At 39.4% G+C, this 21,225-nt stretch overlaps 1 protein-coding gene across 4 annotated transcripts in view; it reads left to right on the top strand.

Moving 5' to 3' along the window:
- The window catches only part of FAM13C (family with sequence similarity 13 member C), a 113,085-nt gene that overhangs the window by 52,906 nt on the left and 38,954 nt on the right, over positions 1-21,225 (top strand). The window contains exons 1-3 of one of the 4 annotated variants that reach the window (XM_069864365.1): positions 13,298-13,439; positions 18,220-18,276; positions 19,915-20,140. In XM_069864365.1, coding sequence (XP_069720466.1) covers positions 13,375-13,439; positions 18,220-18,276; positions 19,915-20,140 — 348 coding nt within the window. In that variant the 5' untranslated portion in view covers positions 13,298-13,374. Of the gene's footprint in view, positions 1-13,297; positions 13,440-18,219; positions 18,277-19,914; positions 20,141-21,225 lie in introns of those variants that run through there. The other 3 variants (XM_069864362.1, XM_069864366.1, XM_069864363.1) reach the window with 3 other exon arrangements.

Below are 21,225 nucleotides of genomic sequence, written 5' to 3'. Positions count from 1 at the left end.
GAATGATTCAGGTTTTGTCAGCCTTCTTGATAATCATGAACTGAGATTTAATTAGCTAACATTTAATTAAATTTTATTCAGGTCTCATAGCAGTGCCATTTCTTCCTTCTTTACCTTGCCCTGATTCTGATTTTGAACCCACAGGTCAAAAGCTTTTTTGCATACATGGTTGGTGAATCAAGAGTCTTTAGAGATCTACTGACTTACATGTCAGTAAAACTGAGAGCACCAGCACATCCCTGCCAGGCACTAACTCTTTTTGTCCCCTTCAGTTCTCTTAGACTGACTTTTAAGAAAGCAACAATATCTTTTTGATCTCTTTGTTTATGACTTCAGACCTTTCAGTTTTCATCCTACTTTGAATAGCAATTGGAAAGGAATATTTAAGCTCATATACAAAGTCTAGGGATTTCACAAGGTCATGTCAAAAGCAGTTCAATGTAAATAACACGAATCTCCACTCAAACAGCATGATATATTTCTAATTTGTGTTTGCATGAACGATAGTAGGGAGGTATTTTGTTATGTCGGTGTTGCCTGTGTCTGTATGCAAAATGGACTTACAAGAATGTTTTAGTAGACTAATGACTGATTTTCAGATTCTCAAAATTGTACGGTTGTTTTTAATCTTACAATTGGATGGCTTCTTTCTGCTAAGGAATTTGTCTTGTTGACTAAAGCAGTAGCAAAAATTATATTCTGAAAACTGCATACTGTGGAATCACTTATAGAAAATGAGTGGTTGATGGTTTGAGTTATGGGAACTATGTGATTCTTAAGATTCTTGGGATGTTTCATGGCTTATATAGCTGCACTGAATCAAGAAATGAGTTGTGCTTTCTACTTCAATGCTATGATGACCCTTTAAAATTATGATGATGTCCCAAGTTTGAAGCAGACTTGCTGCTTGCCTCCTTATGTCTTCTAAAAGAACGGTGTGATCTGCTTATATGAGAGGTTTTGATGATATTTCCTTAAAATCTTTAATTGCCAAAGAGACACTTTGAGTAACAACTTCTAAGATTTGTCCGCCTGAGGAGGCCAGCAGCTTTGCAAATGGTAGATTAAGCAAGAATGCAATAAAAATTGCATTAATAAACTGGAGAGGGGCAGATTCCTTGATAAAAGGAAGAATTTCTTCACCATGGGGGTGGTGAGACACTGGCCCAGGTTGCCCAGGGAAGCTGTGGCTGCCCCATCCCTGGAGGGGTTCAAGGCCAGGTTGGATGGGCCTTGGGCAGCCTGATCCAGTGGGAGGTATCCCTGCCCATGGCAGGAGAGTTGGAACTACATGATGTTTAAGGTCCCTCCCAACACAAACTATTCTATGATTCTATAATTCTGTGAAAATATAGGAGATGGCAAGGTAATTTTAGGGTATCTGTACAGCAAAGCAAAACTTCCCGTTGCACGAGGTTAATTGAGCTGCTAATCTGTGAGTTCCACAGTGAGGAATCTCCCATCTAACACAGAGGGTTACTGCACACTTTGGCTCTTGAGCATATCTTAGTCCTGTGCTTCTGGAGCAGGGGAGTTACACAGTTATTGATGAAGTCCTATGTAACTTACTGCACAACAGAGTTTGAGAATTAAGCTCAAGGGTAGCTGTTGTGACTTTTCATTTGCAGATTTTGCAGACTGTTTCAATAAATCCAGGTGAAAAAAGCTAGATAGCTTACTTAGATCTGCAGGAATTCCTCAATATCTCTCTAAAATTCTTACCAATTCTTTTGTGTGTATGTAACGTTCAGTATGTAATTTCACTGCCATAGCAGGGAGCATGTCCCAATGTTATCCTACTTTTGTACTTTGTATTGCTGTGTAAACAGATTACTACTGATAATAGTTCGTTTTAAGACTACTTTTAAGCAATATGGAAAAATGTCACTATTTTTTGAGACTAAATCTGAGATGCATTTGCAGTTTTACTGTTTCTTAAAGTTTTCCTGTTAAAGCAGAATGTTATTTTTTTGCAAAGATTAGAGGTCATTATGAAAAAGTTGATGATTATTCATTTTGAGTGGCAGCAGAGCTGTGACTCACCCTTTTCATGGGCATCTTTCCCTACATTCATAATGGATTTTGAAAATTGGAAGTGGCTTCTGCCAACAAACAAAATATTAATGAAATGTAGTGTAGATGGAGGAAATGCTTTATAGTCCTATTTTGCTGGGAGCTAAAAGGTATTATAAGAAAGATGGGAACAAAGTTTTTAGCAGGGCCCATAGATAGCACAAGGGATAATGGTTTTAAACTAAAGGAAGATAGATTCAGATTGGATATAATGAAGACATTTTTTACTATGAGGGTGGTGAAACACTGAAACAGGTTGCCCAGAAAGGTGGTAGAAGCCCCATCTCTGGAACATTCAAGGTCAGCTTGGATAGAATTCTGAGCAACCAGATTGAGTTAAAGATATTCCTGCTCACTGCAGTGGGGGTGGGCTAGACAACTTTTAAAGATCCCTTCCAACCCAAGCTATTCTATGATTCTTTTTGGGTGAGAGCTTAAATATGTGTGTATTTACATATTTATTATTTACAGAGCATCTGCAGCTTTGGTGCATAAGATGAAACTCCTAAAGATGTATTATATTGTTTATCACAATGACTGGCGTATTAATTGTAATCACCTTATCATACTTTTGAGTATGAGACTGTTTCAGATTTGTTCAAAAGTGTAGAGTGAGCGAGCAAGGAAGTGCGGATGCTGAGGACAGTGGAAACTCAGAAGTTCGTCACCCCATAAAAGTAAACATTTTCCAACAAATTACCTGGAAGTTCTTTCACAGGTAGCAGAGAGAGATGCTTCACTGGTCCACAGCAGTTGTTAATCGTTCAATCAAATGCTTCCTACAGTATGGATTAAATTTAGTATGTCTTTGGTTACTGTCTGATGCACCAGTGACAGCACAAACCGTTTGTTCCCTTTCTCATGCTTCCCTCACCTCGGGCTGTCAGTAGGTGTTCAGATTAAGGCCTTTAGCAACAACCTGGGGAAAGCAAGTGGCTTTCCGCAGTCAAGGGGAGGGAAGTAAATAATAAAGCCCATTAATCCTCTTTTCCATTAGTGGCAATGTCAGATAAACCTGCTTAGAGACTCTTGAGAAATGTTACGTGGATGATTTATTGCATGTGTAGTTTTAGATGTAAGTATAATTCTGAAATGTGGTACCTCTATAGATTCACCAAATGACAGAGTAGAATAGCAAATGAATTACAGCACCATATAATGGGAAATTTCATTGTATCTCTTGGGTAATATCAGAGCCTTTTCAGTTGGTGCTGGCTGCATTGGGTGGATACAAACAGCATCAACTGCAAAAGGTGACAGGACGCTTGGCGGTAAGAGTTGAAATTAAAAACTTTCTTTGGTGATGCTCTTGGAGAATACATTTCATTTAGTTCCTTTTCTCCTGCCTACTTGCTGTTTGACTTTGGTATGTGACTATTTGTAAAAACGAGCTACGAATAAATTCATTTGCCTACTCTACATCACAGGTGCAAACAGTAGTTATGGCTCTATAAATGCTTTTAAATAGTGGAGATTCATTGTAATGGAGTATGAGGGAAATGTTTACCCTGTACTGAAGTGCGGGCTAACAATGAATGAGCTCCAAACTTCCCTCTCTTTTATAGACTTACTATCCATATTGATTTATAAATGCAAAATGCTTTTTGTCAGATGCTTACTGTTCCTTGAGCTCTCCTTAAAAGCATTGCTGTTCCTGACCTTAGTTGCATTTACTTCTAAGAGAGGACTCAGCTACATTTTTATTCTGCTTGAAATTCACTGCACAAAACTCTAATGTGACTGAGCAATGAGTTGTAGAGCACCTGCAGGCAGGGTGCAGGCACCTGATAGCAGGGATGACTCAACCCTCCATCCCTCCAGTCTGGCATTCAGTTGTATTAACTTTGTTTTACTAAGAAATAATCTACTAGTTTCTGGACAGATACATTTTCCTAACAGTACTTTACTGTATATTTTAAGCTTTCAGATACATTTATATGACATTGTGACTTGCTTAGATCTATGCTGTGATTGTGCTTTGGTAATCATTTCTATATTATGGAATGCAAAGCAATTGAGAAAGAACATGCAGAATTGATTCAAAGGCTGACTTTTTAAAAAGAGAGCTATTAAACAGGTTAGTCACAGCCATGAGTCACTTGAATTGAGTCATGCTTTCTTTTGGGTGGCTGTAGATTATCTGGTTTTCTTGTTTCTCCACGCAGCTATGAGTAATGCTGCATTAAGAACTGTTACTGCTTTGGAGAACAGCTTTTCCATCCTCTGTGTGATGTCCTGTCTGAACACAATTTGTGTTGGGCAGTTTGCAGTGTTGTTTATTTGCCCCTATTCTTTCAAAACACTGGAGTGTCTGCATAAAACAAGCAATGAAATATGTGCCAAGTGTTGAGTTGACGAGAGAGACAAGCAAGTAAGGGATCTCATTATCAATCCCTGTTTTCCACCATTTCTGAGGGGGTTAGTAGGAGATATTAGTAGTCATCCTGGTTTACGTTAGCCCTTTTGCCACCTACTGAGACAGGAGCTTAGGGATAGTTACATGGAATGGAAATGATCTGTGAAGAACAGAAAAAGCAAGTACATGTGGGCATAAGTATGTCCTGAGGTGGTAACTGGGTTGATGTCTTAGTAACTGTTGAAGCTGGGTTTGGATGTGTTGGGTTTCTTTCCTTCTATATTTGTAGCGAGCGTGTACCAACACAGCTGTAGTGTTAGGCATAATCCCAGAGCCTTTACAACCATCATTCTAGACACAAAATTAGCATAGTATGTACTGGCCAAACTTTTTCAGCTTGGTGGCTACTTAAAATTAGTCTGAAACTGTGTAGGTGTTTAAATGTGGGTTTGGGAGCCTGGATTTGAGTTAGAAAATGTAGGCTGTTGTTCTCTAAGCACCAGCAGAGAGAAGGAAGATACTGTAGTTCTGAATATTCCTGAATATGCCTACATTTAGACAGCAATATTCATAGCTCTTTTTTAATAAGTGATGTCAGCAATTTTGTTAATATAAAGACAAGGTGTTTTTCCCTTTTAATCTTTAGAGAAAAAAATTAGATATTACAGTCATAGTCTCAAGGATTATTTATTTTTTTACTGGCTCTGCTTCTGAGAATTTTTCTGAAGACTGATTTTCTCCAAAAATGGATAGCTCACCTAGAAATAAAGCTTCCTTCCATAACTTTTATCTTGCTGATTGGTTTTGCATGACTGCTAGACGAAAAACACTATTAAAATTAGAATGAAAATGTCTTTCTTATTTTTCTACTTCCCTGCTGAATAATGTAAAACTCAAACCAGCTTTCTCTGGTTTGTCAAAGAGGTCAGTGGACAGATAATTTGAGTTAGAAAATGTGATGGTATCATGAAGAGTAGTCAATGTGCTTTACAACAAAGGATTTAAATGCCTCAAAAAGGAAAAGTAATTTTCACTGCCCTTTTGTAACAAAACTATTGCAATAGATAGCAAAGTGGTAAAGCTGCTTGCTACATAAATGTATTTCCCATGTGCTTCAGCTTCCTTTCAGTAGATTTATACAGGAAATACTTGAGTCATGTAGTTTTCATTGCGACCAAATTTATGTGAGAACAGGTCATTTGTTCAGTGTCATCAGTTATTGTAAAGCTGTACAAGGTCATCCCCAAGAAAATCCTTGCTTTCAAATTCTTTTTGAGCATTAAAAGCTATTGCTGGTCTCAGATGAGGACTTATCAAAACAAATAACCAATTGAAAAAGAGAACATGGAATACATTTCATAACTGAAGGACTTATTGCTGTCCTCCATGTATGCTGCGCCACTTTACTGAACTAATTCTGGAGACCTCTGTGAGATGTTAGAAGTCAGAAGGAAAAGGCAGCTCTTTTGAAAAGTCTCATTAAATGAAATTTTTCCTGTTCCTTGGAAGAGGCTTTCTAGGAGATGGAGAGAGCTGCAAAGCTTGGGCCCATGAAAATGATGGGCTGCTGTAGGGACCTTTCTATTGTGCTGTGGGTGGCAGCTCACCTGTGATCTGGCTGTGTCAGAACTCAGATCTTGGTATTTGGGGCGAGAAAGTCTGTTACCTAAGAAATGCAGATGTTGCAGTGGCCCTGGTATAGGGCTTGTCTGCAGACATGTGTGAGCTCAGTGCTGTCTCAGGATATTTCTTGTGCAGCAAGGGAACCAAGCCACCTCATAAGATGAAAGCACACGCACTTCAGCAGTACACAGCGTAGCAGGGGGATAAAAGGCAAGAATACAGATGGTGTGTGGTTATGTGGATATTTCCTCGGCTTTGTAAAGAAATTGGGTACAGTATTCCTTGTGTTTGAGTGCCTGCTACGGATTTATCCCTTCCCCAGACACACATTATATGAAAGAAAATGCTTTTAAATAACGAGAAATTCAAGCACATGTATAAGACATCTCTAAGCCATTTAATTGTATATGCTGTAAGGTCCTGATTTTATGCCACAAAGCTGAATACTACGTAGCAGGATTATATTATATAATTTCTATAGAGCATTGTGTCTTGTCCTGGTTGTTCTACTGTGTTGAAAGACATAATGTACACTTAAATGAAATAGAATTTCCTCTGTCTTTTCTTCTAACTAAAAGAAAGAAAGAAAAATATTTTGCTTATTCAGAAAAACAAAACGAAATGTGTTGAGAGTTAAGCATTTTCTCAGATTTCAGAAGAACAACCTTTTATCTGTGCTGAGGAATGAGACATTGTCCTTCTGTTAAGTTAAAATAGTAGGTGGTAGGACGCTAGCACATATTGTGAGCCTAGATAGAAACAGAAGCCAAATAGAGGAGGACTACTTGCTATGAGAAGAAATTATAGCAGCAAGGTAGAAGCTAAGCAGGAGTGCGCCACTGACTATGGCTGCTGATACTGAGTGGCTTATTCATATCATTTCAGTGAAATACAAGCGTGGAGGAAAATGCCATAACCGATGAGACTTTTCTGATGTCAGTGGATCATGATATTGGAAAAGTTAATGGTCTGAATTAGTGGTTTTCAAATGTCATTGACTATACATTACAATGAATAGAAATTCAGAAAAACAACATGGAAAAAAAACAGTGGGATACATCACCATGCATTTTTCCTGGTGGAAATGAGAATGAGTAACTGGAGCTTCATAAACACCTACAAAAACTGATGAATTAATGCCCAGATGTAAAAAGACCTCCCCCAGCTACCCATTGCCATTGTGTTTTACTTTGTGATTGTTTGCTTGTTTGTTGTGGTTATCCTGAATTTCATTTGTGTCTTCCTGTTACATTGTCCAATATCACTTTCAATTTTTTGCTCACCACTTTTCTGTCTTTTCTCTCTTTTCTATTCTCCTTGTCCAAAATTATTTGCCATATGGACAGCTTTTCCTCTCTATGAGAGGTGGGATGGCTGGGAAGAAATACTATGCTGAACGGATAGCCAGAAATAAGTTCTTGGTAGGCTTTACTATGTCTCAGAGGGGGCTCCAGAGAAGTTGGATCCATTTTGGTTTTATATTTATATAACACATCCAGCAAGTTCAGAAAACAACATGTAAATAAACGCATTACATCAATTTTGGCGTAATAACATCAACTTCTCTTGTGACCCTATTGGACCCTGAAATTAATAAACACTTGGCAAAGGAGTAACAAGATTCATATGTATAAAGATACTGAGTACAATGAGTGGGTTAAAAAGCTCTCTGTGGGATCCTGCGTCTTGTACAAGTGTATCTCACATGTACAAATGGAGATTCCTTGTTTTTTTCAATTGTAAAAAGCAAACTTATATTTAGTTTTTCAGAGATTTCAGATCTGCTGGGTAATGCAGTGTAAAGCTACATTCACTCCCAAATATTACCCTGTTACAGCCTATGTTTTATTTTGTTTCCAAATGAGAAGTAGTTCTGGTTATTTACTATGCTACAAAAGTCTTAAGTTACACTTTATATGTTTGTAACTACATTTATTATTGCTATCATTCTGAATTTTAGTAATTACTCTTGGTGTCACACAGACTGTAGCAGTCATTCAGAATTATCTGAATAGGATCTAAATTCGTAAACAGGAAGTAGTTTGTGTTGAAATTAAGTGGCATATAATGGTGTAGTTTTACATTTCTTATCTCTGATTAGTTTTTACATTAATACTTCATAATCTGGCTGTACCAGTCAGATTTTCCTGTGGTGCAACAAAAATAGAAAGCAGGAAGCGAGCTCTGAAGAAGAAATATTCAAGGACTTGAAGGGTTTGTCTGGCTTTATACCCAAAAATATTCAGGCACATCAGATCAAAGGGATCAGCCCTGCTGGGCTATAAATAATGTGAGCAATGTCCTTGGGAGGTGTAAGCTAGCCTAGCTTTGCAAGGACCCCCAGTACAGCCGCGCGGCACTCTGAGGGCAGCCTGTTGATGTTTTCTGCTTGTAGTCACGGCACAGAAATATATACACACGTTTTGTAAACTAGAAAAAGGCTTAGAGGGGATTCAGTGTGAATCTGCTACCTGAACTGTCTCTCAGACAGGACTAATCAGTGGTTGTTATTTGGTACATACTTGGGGAGAAAATGAGATGCCCTTTGAAAACAAGTAATTGCTCATAATGGAGCTCTTTGGTAATGCTAATTAAAAAGGTGTTGCCTCTATGTCCTTGAGAATAACCTCTGATATTAGACAGCAAGTGCTCTAAGTTGGTTTTGTTATATGACTTCCACTCTAGTATAGATTTTGCCTTCTATCATTCTGGCTTTTGCACTGCTGGGAATTACAATTTGTTGAAGCATTCTGGGCACCTCAGTAGAATGAGAAGGGCACCTGTGTATATTTTCCCTATCTTGCAATGCTCAGAGGAAAACTAGTTTTGCAGTAGTGCGGAGTCTAGCCTGACTTTGGTGTAAACCTGTTGGAAATAGTTTTGTCATCTGTGGCGGTATTAAATTATGGACAGTGGATGACTGCAGTCAAGCAAGTTTTAGTGCCTATAATGGCTTATTCACTGGCACTGGTTTGACTGGTACAGTGGAGTTTATAATGCAGCCTAGAGCATGTTGAATAATGATTCTTGGGCATCTCTACAAAGATCTTCAGCAGAGCTGAGACGCCTTCATAAAGCAGCTTGCTCTTTAATAACAAAATTAGAGGCACAGTTCTGGATTTCCAGCTTAGTGCACTTACTCATGAAGACAGACTCAAGAAGACAGTAGGATTCTGCTAATTAACTGAGGCACCAGTAGCAGTGTAGCCTTTCAGTATCGGTGTTGGCTCCCTGCTGCAGTGACTACCTGTATTCTTGGGAGGTTTCCCAATGGCAGGGCCAGTGCTTGCTCGGGTGTGTGAACCTGGGTGGCAGAAACGTAACCCACATGATGGGACTGATATGATTCACAAATCAGAATCCCCTGTCTGCACAGTATTGCCTGTTTCCATGATATTTTTTGCTTCAAAAGAGCAGGGATCTGACTGAGGTATGGCTGTGCCTTTTCAGCTACAGGGCAGCTCTCCCAGTGCAGGTTTGGATTCATGGGCCCACTGCTTAGAGGACTTGAGTGAGGAAGCATGTGCAATTTGATTGCTTGCTGAAACGTATAACCCTGAAAGTCTGTGCAGTTGCATAAAGCTTTATCCAACCTATCATCTTTAAACCTTATGGAGTTGCCTTCGATTGGATTATGAAAACTGTGTCTGCTCCCACCTTCAGATTGCGTCTCTTCCCGAATGATCTTGTCTGTTCTTTTCAAGACACACAGCAAGATCAGCTGGATGCTTTTTTCCCCTCAGGTCCATTCGCTCAGATGATGTGCTAATTAGGTCACGGAGAAAATCAAAGACATAGAAACTGGATTGAGTGCTCACCAACTGGCTTCTACATGTAATTGCTATATTTCAGTTTGATTTGTCTTAAGATGTTTTCTGATGTCTGAGAAACCTACCCATAAAAAGGCAGATTGCACATCAAGGAAGCAAGTCAGTGAACACATGAATATTTTGAGCTACAGAGCGTAGCATTCAGTATTTATCACTACAGGAAAGAGGCATGTGACTTCTCTCTCACATGGCAGCTCCTTGGTTTATGCCTTGCTGACTGGAAAATAGCAAAAGTATCCCGAAGAAAGGGGTAGAACACTAGCATGATCCACAGTGTTAACATTTTGCTGCAGAATGAAACCTGTTCTTGTCCCATAAGAAAGTCCTGTTAGCTGGAAGAGAATGGATTTGCTGAAGGCAGAGATGAGTTGCTGCAGAGTCCTTCAGTTTGTTTTCTGCTTAAATAAAAGTGTTCTGTCATAGGTGTGACCTCAGAAGTAGCAGTGTGACCTGATAAGTAGACATATATAATCTGCTCTTTGATGGTGATAAATGTATTTTGTCCATGAAAACATATGTTGTGTATGCCTTACAGGTAGGAATGAATGGGACGCGGTGTTAGTACATTTTGCGAGGGAGATGAAGGAGTGTTGAAATCCTTCAGAGTATTGCTAGTTGGGAGGAACACACATACTCTAAGGCAAACAAATTTGCTCAATATTTTTATGAATCTCTGAGCTTGGCTGGTTCTGGATGAGTTGACTTGACCTCATCCAGAGAAGCAATAATGGGAAGGTAATTCCAACTTTCCCTCTATGAGGGTAATGGAACATGAGTAACTTCTCAAAGCTGGAGGGAGTTACTTTGGGCTCCTTGTCATACACTGTGTCATACTACATCTCTTGTGTCCCTCCAAAGCGTCTAGTGCAGCTCCTTGTATGGCATAACCATAGTGCAGTATGTAACTGCCTTTGATGCAGCTATTTCAGCACAAATACTAATAAAGAAAATAGTCTTGCGATAAATGCTAATCACACCTTAAAGGATTGCACTGAATTTGTCATTAGCTAGAAGATATTAAATGCAGAAATACAAACTTTCTCAGAACCTTAGAGAGTTTAAGAGTTCTTCGTAAATATGTAATTCTTCCTTTAAACATTCGGTTTATTTCCCAGTACAAATTCTTCGTTATTCTGTAGTTAAGGCTGAAAAGCCTCATCATTCTCTGAGTCTGAAATGCCCTTAAGTGAAGACAGTCATTTACTGAGATGAGCAAATTCTGGAATCTGAGTCAAATATTACGCTCTGCAGGTGAAAGCAAGCTGCCGCAAAGTCTTCAGGGGGTTGTGTGTGCATATTTGTGACCATTTAGACAACTGTAGCTTGTAAGAGAAGTTATTTTGAGTCTCCTATAACTTCTCCCTTGAGTTCATCCAGGAGTGGGATGGCTTGGTATGGAAGATTACCTCTGAAACAGGATCCTGGGTTTAATTTGCCTTTATTCTCATATACTTATCAATGCTGTTCTGTTTTATATGAAATCTGTTTTTGTTGAATGATTTCACAACCTTGCAACAACACTGGCCAAGCACCATCTTTAGAACTAATAGAAGTTTGTGAGTGACCTGAAATAAGGGTAAAGTGCTTGTCTAGAAGACATTTAGCAGCAGCTGTACAGCCCTGAACTTCAGACAAACAATGGAAGAGTGATGATGTTTTAAACTTGGTCTCAGTCCAAACCATCCATGTTGTTCAAACTGATCGTCAATCATATTCTGTTACTAGTAACAGCAACAAAGCCCTGCAGTATGTTTGCACAGTGCATGAATTAGCAGATAACTTGGCCTAAACTTTTGCTTGTAGAAATGGTGAAGATCTTTTTACTATGGCATTCTGTTTGCTCCCCTTCTTGTGTGGGTGTATGGATGGCAGTGAGGATAAACACCCAGTCTCTTTATAAGCTCTACTCTAACCAAGCTTTGATGCTTATCAACGTGATTTTGTAATAAAAAGTAGCAATTCTTCTATTACACACTTGAAATGTGAGCTGTAAACCTAGCCTGATTGTGAAAAAAAAAAAGCCAAGCACGTAAGCATATTAATTAAAAAGAGTATGTTTTTTTTTAATGACCCTCTACTTTTTAAGCCTGTAAGTTGAGGTTTTGATTGCCACAACAGCTGGAAGCATACCTTTTGCTTAGGGACTCTCCTGCAAAAAGAAAAACAGTATAGAATTTTTTATATGTACAGTCAGAACCTGGAAATGGGAGGAGAAAAAAATTGAAATATTGGGTCTAAGGCAAGTTCTAATACCTAATCATTAAATTCAGCTTTTCTGTTTACCTCTGTCTCACAAGACTCTGCTGCAGACGTCTGTACAGCCTGGCTGTGATATTCTGACATCCAGGTAATTTGTGCTGTTATGTAACTTGATATATATGCACAAATATGGGAAAGAAAAGAGCAACGTAGCATGTGCAAGCAGGTAGGAAAGCTGGGCAGAGATGGAGATTAGATACCTTGTTAGTGCAGTTATGGAGAGAAAGGAAATTGTGAGGGCTGTGGCTGCTGGTGCCTGGGAAATGTGTGTCAGCACCACAGCACAAGCTGCTGCGGTGAGAAGGCAGCACCGCTCCGTGTCCCTGCTCTGCTCGGTGCTGCTGTTCAAGGGGTGCTGTTGTCACAAACAGGGGTGCCTATAAGATGCTGTTGTCTGCATCGCCTTCTCCTCTCCCACCCAAACGACAACAAAAAAAAATCCTAGTGTGGTATGTAGCAGTGAGGTTGGTTTGTTTTCTTTCTTCCTCTGCCGCTGTAAGATTATAGGATGATCCAACAGTGTATGTGCTGGCTTTGAGAGGTTGTGTTCAAAGGGGAATTCTGCTGCTGCCACAAAAGCAGCATTTTATAGTATCCTGAGCTGACCCTTTGCTGAATGTGTTGCATCAGGTCTGAATCATTTTGTCGCAGGAGTACAGCAGCCTGTTCCTTTCGTAGGAATAGTTGCTTCTATTACTCGCTGTTAGCTTAATAACCTTTTGCTATTTGAGCTGTCCTTTCTGCCAGATTCTTTTTTTATAACTTCCCCTGGGGATCGGGCATGAGCTGAGTATGTAAGAGACCACTGAACAAGAAGAAAAATCCTCCAGAGACCTTAGCTGAACAACTCCATTTCAGTAATAAAACCAACTATGTTTGATGAGCCATTTACATACAGCAAATGTTTAAAGGACAGAATGCCAAATACTTGTTCGTAAACCTAAGCCTTTATTAGCAGCACTGTAACAGTTATAAAAGAATATGATCCCTTTCTGAGCCTCACAGTCTACCTGCATCCCCATATTAATTTGAAGTGCTGCTGGATGGGCTTTGTGAGTGTTATAGAATTAATCCCTAAGGTTCCTTGATTATGAGCATGTGCAGAGCAGCCGAAGGTACAGTTGTGCCTGTAGAGCTAACACACAGAGACTTGGCTCGCAATGCCATGTTTGTGCATGTGTTCTGACAACTGAGAAGGGTACAGGGAGCCTGCCTGCCTTGCTGACTTATCTGATGTTTTCTTGCTTCTGTCTCAGCAGCATTCAGGATAATCCCTTCAACACGACAGCTTTAGCAGAGTAAGTGAACGCTTTAAGATGTCCTTATTTTTAAATAAGAATGATGAGTTTAGTTACTGTAGAGAATAATTGTAAGTAGTGTGTGAAAAGTCCCAAGCTATCTGTCATATATATTGGTTCAGTTTTCTGTAATCTAGATATATTATTGACTGTGTGGGAAGGATTGCATGAAACAGCTGCCTTTACATGCTCTGTGACCATTTAGCAGTGAAATACCTTTCTGGGAGAACATGTTTGCACAACACATATGTTTACATGCATGATTTTCCGTGTAGGATAAATCTCCTGTGAAAATATTGCTCATTTCTGGTACTGATGATCATGGCAAACACAAGCATGTCAGTTTTCTAAGAACACATGATCTGTACTTCCTGCAAGCATTATTAGAAAAAAAAATCTTTGCAAATATTTTGAAAAAAAACCCCAAACCTCTATACGTTATTTAGACAGGCCAAATTATAAATATGTCATTTTTTTGTAATCAATTCCATAAAGTCACTAGAAGGCCTTTCATATATATTATGATCATAAGGATATGTCTTTTTATTTTTTATTGTTTAGCAGAGACAACAGAACAGGACAAGGGAGAACATTAGGAAGTTAGAAAGGCAAAGGCTTTAGGAACTGTTATAAATTAAATGGCCTTTGTTTTATTTCAGTCTCAACTACTTCAATTTTGATGTTCTCTACATTATGACTATGCATGCTTTTGATTGTTTCAAAAGCTTCTAGGAAAGATTCTTCAGCAGTAATGCGTCAAGCAGTTTCTCGGGAAAGAAATTATTTATAGATTTGGTTGTATACTAAGTGCCTTTTACACTGCTAAAATATTCATAATTTAAAAAAACAAACACACACACACCTAGTTGGACAGTGAGCTTTTTGCCCAAGTGTTGTGGGGACAGGATACATTCTGAAACAAGGCCAAGTTGTAATCATAGAATCATGAATCCCTAAGTATTGTCAAAATCACTACAGGAAAAGTAATGTTTCAGAGGGATCCAAATAATTCTCCTCTCATACACTGCTTTGCTTTATTTGCTTACATTACCCTGCTTTAAGTTGTCTTTTAACTTAGTCCCTCTTTTTGTGTGATTGTGGCAGATATGGAAAGATTTAACAGAAGCCAATAAATCATTACATCTTTTATTATTTTCTCACGTCCCTACTAAGTGGTGAATTGTAGTCTGTAAAATTCTGTAATGCTCCCCTTTCACAGAAGAATAACCACATTACTGATAGTACATTTTTCTTATTTTTTTTCTCCTTCCTTTTTCTCTGCCCCCAAGTACATCCATCGTTTCCTATAGAGATTCCCCTGGAGCAGCCTCTGTGTCTGCTTCACCCTGGAGTTTTCTGGGGCTTGAAGATGATGGCCTTTCCCTGTGGTGCTTCATGTGACATGAAGTCAAAGGCCAGGATGGCATAAAAGCTGACTGTGTAGTGCCAGCACTGCCCTGGGAAAAGGGAGAGGGATGCAGACTGAGCTGTGCCGAGCAGAGGGGCAGCAGCGTGGCAGAGCTGGGGCTGGGCCAGCATTGCTGAAGGGTGACTCTGCTGGTGCTGGTCCTCCTCAGGAGCTCTAATTTTCAGTCTTAACTTCCCAAACACAGAAGTAGAAACACGCTTTTAGAAAACAAAGCAAGCAAACATTGACATCTGAAAAGCATTGTCCAAATGAACAAGCTTGATTTCCAGTGTTGATGTCCCTAAATCCAGTTTCGATCCTCCCCCAAAGCCTGTTTTTGAGAACTGCTGAGGATACACAATTCTTACTGAATTCAGCACTGGTTGTTTGTGCTGGCCATATCTGCAAATAGGTTACTTCTATTTAGCAGAATAAAGAGAGAGCTTGCCTTGCAATTTTAGCATTCCCATTTGACAATTTCTGTCTTTACTTGTGGCAAAGACTAAATCAGGGCTTCCTGAATGTTATAAAATCAGTGACACCGTGCTTCCAGGAACATTTGTCCAGATAAGGCAATAGCCAGGGGCTACTGAGCTTCCAGCAAGCCATGCATGCAGCCTGGTTTAGAAGTTGTTCATGTGAACATCTTAAAGGTCAAGGCAGCAAAAGGGAGCAGTTTTCAAATTGTACTGAAATGGCTCCTGAGGGAAGGTGAAAATGGAAGAAAGTTAAAAAAGCTAATCCCATTAAACCAGAGATCCTTGGAAGAAACGTAAAGAAACAGTACTTTAAAGAGTCAGAGCCACAGTCCATCTGAACTGGGATCCCATCTCTGACCTGATTTTGGCCAGTAGTGGATGTACTTACTTTTGAGAAAGATATTCATCAGTCAGTAGTTAGATCGAACATTGAAGGAGAAGGATTCACATCACTGATTTTGTCAAAAGACATACTTGCTGCCTAATGTAAGATTCAGCCCATATGGATTTATGAAGGTGTTTGGTGTATTCTGTGATATTTTAGGAATGAGTGAGATGCTGCTCCAGTTTTTGGATTGATGAGAACTCTCTCTACTACATGGCCGCAAGCTTTCACACAGCCTATCAAACTCTTGAATCTCCCTCTGTCTGTTAAGGGAAAGACTAGTGGCAAGAACACAAGCTACATTTCTTAAAGAAGACAAACTAAAAAAATCTCTGCTTTAACGAAGGATATCCCTGTTATATCATGGATTCATCTTTTTAGAGATTGTGCTGTTGTCTTAGACTCAAGCAGTCTTGTATGAGTGAGCTTTCTTGGTTAATATTTATTCTTACACACAGAAAGTTTCTGTTAACAAGTTCAGTGTGTGTTACTTTTGAGCTTCTCAATCTTTTTATCATATGGTGGACCTGGTCTTCTCTGATTCAATATTGCTTATTTTTCCTATCTTACTGCTATTCTGGTTCTTCAAATACATTTGTTATACTCATGTATGTTGTTTATACATTGTTTTATGACTTTTATCAGTTGCTGGATGCTAAGTTGGGATCTCTGCTTCTCAAGATCACCTTATTACAGCCAACTCAGGGAAAGCAACCCCCTGGGCACTTCTCTAAGTTGAGGAGTATGCACACAAGTATGCACGCTTAAACTTTGCTGATGTAGCTGTGCTCAGCCATCCGTTGTCCCTCCAGAGAGTGTCCCCAGTCACCAGAATGGTCTTTCAGGACAGAAGACTGCCAGGTGTGGTAACTGGTGAGAGGAAGGAGACACAAAGCTCATCCTGCCACATACTCGGGAGGGAGAATTTGTCCTTTTAGGGGATCCCTGACCCTTGTTGCCTTTGGATTGGCCCGTGCTGCACAGCATGCCTGGTGGCATCTTATCCTGCTCTCGTGTTTGCACTGGGAGCTCTCTCCATCCAGTTCTGTCCTTGACACAGTCTCCTCACAGTCTATTTCTTTACTGAGTGTTTTTCCATCTGAAATTTCCTACCATGGCTCCGGTTTCCTTTTGTACTGTGCTTCCTTCTTCGTGCCCCCACTATGTCCTGTACTCACACCTTGCTGGTGTCAGAGACCCGTAAGGTAACTGATGATAGACCAGAGGGAATGGTGAGACTGGCATCCAGAGGCACAGACAACTAGAGTTCTACGGTGAATTTATCGTTTTGTACGTTAACCCCTGTCTTCCGTCTGTTATCCCACTTTTTTTTTTTTTTTGTGAGGAGAACTGCACCCATTGCAGGAATTTTTTGTGACTAGAGGAACTGCAAATGTAGTTATATGTTCCAATTGCAAGCAGCAAATGCTTTCATTCATATGCTGATGTATTCAGGAAGTGTCAACACTTGAGTGTCCCTTTAAATATTTTCTGCTGCAGTCTGGATTTGATAAGGATACCAGCAGGAGACTGGTGGGAAAGAGAACTATATTAAAAACCTTGCCATTAAATTGCATCACAGAGCTATGAATCTATCACTTAATGTGCTCCATCCTGAGCGGGGCATCTCTTCTGAAAATTTACCAAGTCAGCGGAAGTACAGGCTGCTTCCCCCATAATGAAGAGGTTCCTCGGCCAGCAAACTTCAAATGATCCAGGCCTGCTTAGTGTCTGTGTCCTGTGAGTATGAACAGAGGGTGAAGAGAGGGCCATGACTTTTCCCAAGAAATAATACTTAGAAAGGGCATATGCGTACTTACGTAAGCGTATACGCTTATATGTATGTTTATTTGAACAAAGACTGTGCATAGTTCAGCCATGCTGCACAATATAATGTTCAACACTGGCTGGTTGGCATATTTATCCAGACTTCTCTTTTCATTAGGCAGCCTTATGACAATTCTGCTTTTTGTAACTTAAGGGGATGTAATTGATTGTGATTCTTCAGGCATGTTTGAAGATTCTGCTAGTTCAATTTTTAAGGCTAATGATCACTTTATAATTAATTTTGGGATATTTTTCCATGCTGCACAAAGAATGACTGCTCTGCTAGAGTTAAAATTTTTGTGAGTGTAGGAGAAAAACACCCTTAGCTATTTGTGTCTAATTAAATTTTATTTTTTTAATGTAAAGTATGCTATTAAGCAATTAAAATACAGAATGTCTTGTAATTTTCCTTTAGTTTTTATGGTAACATCTGAATTCCTTGTCATAATTATATCCATCTGTCTGAAAATGACTTACCGAACTGTGTACACTTAACATCTCAAATCCTCTTCTTCCTCTGAGATTTCAACTATCATGGAGTACCTATGGCATTAAATGACCCCAGCTAAGGTATGAGAAGGAGAAGTGTGTTTATACTTTGAGCTGCACTGTCGTGTTATTAAAAGCTAAATTTCTGCAGCTGGCAGAAAAATCAGCAATTATTTTGTATCCATTTTCAAGGTGTGATGGGGATTCAGACTCTGTGCATGAAGATCTCGCAGCCAGTTCCAGCCCCAGGTATTCTACTGCAATTTTTGTCTGGAATCACTTGGCAACAAAAAAAGCTGTAAGGGTCCTTCTGTTAAGCCATTAGAAAGATATATTTATTCTCAAGGGAACACTAATTACTGTTGTTATTATATAACTAAATATATTATGCTCTGTGTTATTAACTTCTATTACTTTCATTCAGATGCAGCTCTGATGTTAATACAGTGAGATACTGTACAACAGCTGGTACAAAGTAGTAATACGTGGAGTTTTGCAACTATGCAAGAATAGGCTCATTGATGATTGTCTCTGAAAAAAAAAAAGGCTTCAGATTGTAATTTAACTGAAATATTCTGGAGGCACGTGTTTCTCCTGAGTGTATTAGTTTATGTGCATTGCTAGAGGATGCAACTTAACCTTTCAGAAAGATTTTAAAATCAGATGATACCTTAAAATTAGCAACACTTCTGTATCTTGTTGAAATGCCTGTAGGATATAAAGCACCCTACCCTGTAACTATAACAACTGCCTTGGAGCACATTTGCAGAAGGCATGGGCAGCAATAGTGTTAACTCCACAGGCACCCTGTGAGCATCCATCTGGATGCTGATGGTCTACAGATGGAAAGTGAGTTTGGCAGCTGAGAATCCTTAGGAGAAAGTGTTGAATTAGCAAGTTACGCTTTCTAAAAAAGTCTTAGAGCAGTTGAATTCAATAGTCTTTGACTCCCTCATTTACGGAGGTTTCATACCAGGAGAGAGGTCATCTGTAAGCTAATCGCTAAGATTTTACCAGCCGAAGCTAACATCTGAAATGACACCAGCAAACTAAGCAACAGCCAGGGATTTCAGAGCAGTAATGCCGATCTGCTCATCCTGCCAACTAAGCAGGCAGCTTCACATTCTGCATTGCAGTAGCTTTCTTTGTGGTGTCAGGGAGACACTCCCAGTGGAAGGCATTACAGCAGTCCAAGATTGGATCAGTTGAGCATGGGTAAGACTAGCAAGGTCTTCTTAGGATAGGTTGCGCTCTGTAGTCTAAGTGGAGACTGAAAATACCTGCTCCAGATTCAGTGGTTACCTGAGCATCTATAAGCAAAAGTGTCTGCTTAAACCATCAGATGTTTTTTTATACAGGAAGAACTTCCCTCCAAACTGGGAGCACATGATTGTTATGCCTTCCACCCAAACATGTCTCTGGCTGTTCAAACCCTACACCGTATGCTGACCTGCCTCACTGTCCAAAAGCCCTCAGAAAGAGAGACCATCATGAGTGAAATGTGGCTATAGGGAGGAACTATTTTATGTGATGATGTTTTGTGAGACTGGAAGAGGTCTTCCACATGAAAAAGACTGTTTCAGACTTTATTTGGGGAATATGAATTATAGGGCTGAAGCTAAAGAGTGCCTCTAAAACCGGTCTTATTTAAATGGCTCTACAGTGAATGTGTAATAATACTAGGAGTAGTTTAGCTTGTGAATTGACAATAAAGTAGCCTCTCAGATTCATTTTACTAATATACGCAGTGATTGGTGTGTAGACTACTCAACTTGGTAAAATTGAAATGCCATGAATAGCTAAGAACTCATTACTGTTCTTCCTTCATAATGTTTTGACAGGTGTCTGAAGTCCTCCCTGATGCATTTCATTTTTATTTTCTTACAGAGATGGTGATAACAAAGAAAATTATCCGGACAACGCTGCTGTCTTAGATTGTTGCCTTGGATCTGCTGTCTTAGAGGAAAAGCAGCTGCCTTTGCAAGATACTCAGCAGCATAAGCCACAGACTGTAACTGACTGCGTTCTCAGGCCTGAAATGGGCAACTTAAAGCTGAGAAAACCTAAGCCCATTGCAAAGCTAGAAAATGGAAAAAGCCATGAGGAAAGTCAGGTAAAGAACTAAACTCACCAAGAACAAGTTTATAGCACGGTGTCTGAGCAAATATAACTTCTGAAATGCAAAGTGGGGCTAATTTGTAATCCATAATGTGACGGAGAACCCACAAACCTACCCGGACTTTTAGGGACCAGGAGACCTGGAACCCTCCAGTGGCAACAGACAATGTCTGTCAGCCAGGGAATCGAAGAGAGGGGTGTGTTACAACTGCTAGCAGACGTGAGTGGATAGCAGAGCTGAAAATGTGCATATATCTCTCTTTACATTTTCTGTGACTGTCTGCACCAAGCAGAAAAACCTTGGTAGCTGTAGCATATGCCTAGAACATACTCTGGGGAGCCAGTGTGAGAACAGATGATGAGTCTGCTTTCCTTTCCTAATACTTTCTTCTTTCACTCACCCTTGATGCATAGTCATGAGTATAGATTATTAAATGAGTCATCCTCAAATTCATTATTGATAGTGAGACATACTTATAAAATTATACTAAACAGGCTAACAGGTAGAGATAACAGTATTTCACTTTCACGCTCATACTATCAAGATAAACAATTATAAAAGTGAAATGGTGGCCTGGCAATCAATACCTAGAGACTGGAATGCTGAAAACTTGTGTGAAACTTGGTATTTTGATAATGAATTAATTGGGCAAATTGCATGGATTTCAAAGAACTTCCAGTAATTTGATATTAAGTTTGTGGTTTTAAACATGTGGCAAACACATGAACATGTCAAGCAGTCTGCAAATTCTACTTCCCTGAACTGTAATGAAAACTGTTGTGTTGACCTGTTTAATCCCCAAGAGCATACAATCATTTTTATATCACTATGGGAAAATAATCTTAGGATCAGAGAATACTAGGTTGGAAGGGACCTCAAGGATCATCTGGTCCAACCTTTCTTGGCAAAAGCACCTTCTACACAAGATGGCCCAGCACCTAGTCCAGCTGAATCTCAAAAGTGTCTGATGTTGATGTAGTATTGGAAAAATTAGAACAGCTGCAAAAAACGGCAGTCCTTTTGCAACTCAAATAGTTGTTACAATTTTTGGATAAAAAAATCATTTATTCAATAGTAAA

The sequence above is a fragment of the Phaenicophaeus curvirostris genome, chromosome 9 (genome assembly GCF_032191515.1).
Source record: "Phaenicophaeus curvirostris isolate KB17595 chromosome 9, BPBGC_Pcur_1.0, whole genome shotgun sequence".
Taxonomy (NCBI): Eukaryota; Metazoa; Chordata; class Aves; order Cuculiformes; family Cuculidae; genus Phaenicophaeus; species Phaenicophaeus curvirostris.
Note: the sequence above shows the minus strand (reverse complement) of the source record. Positions and strands in the feature narration are given on the sequence as shown.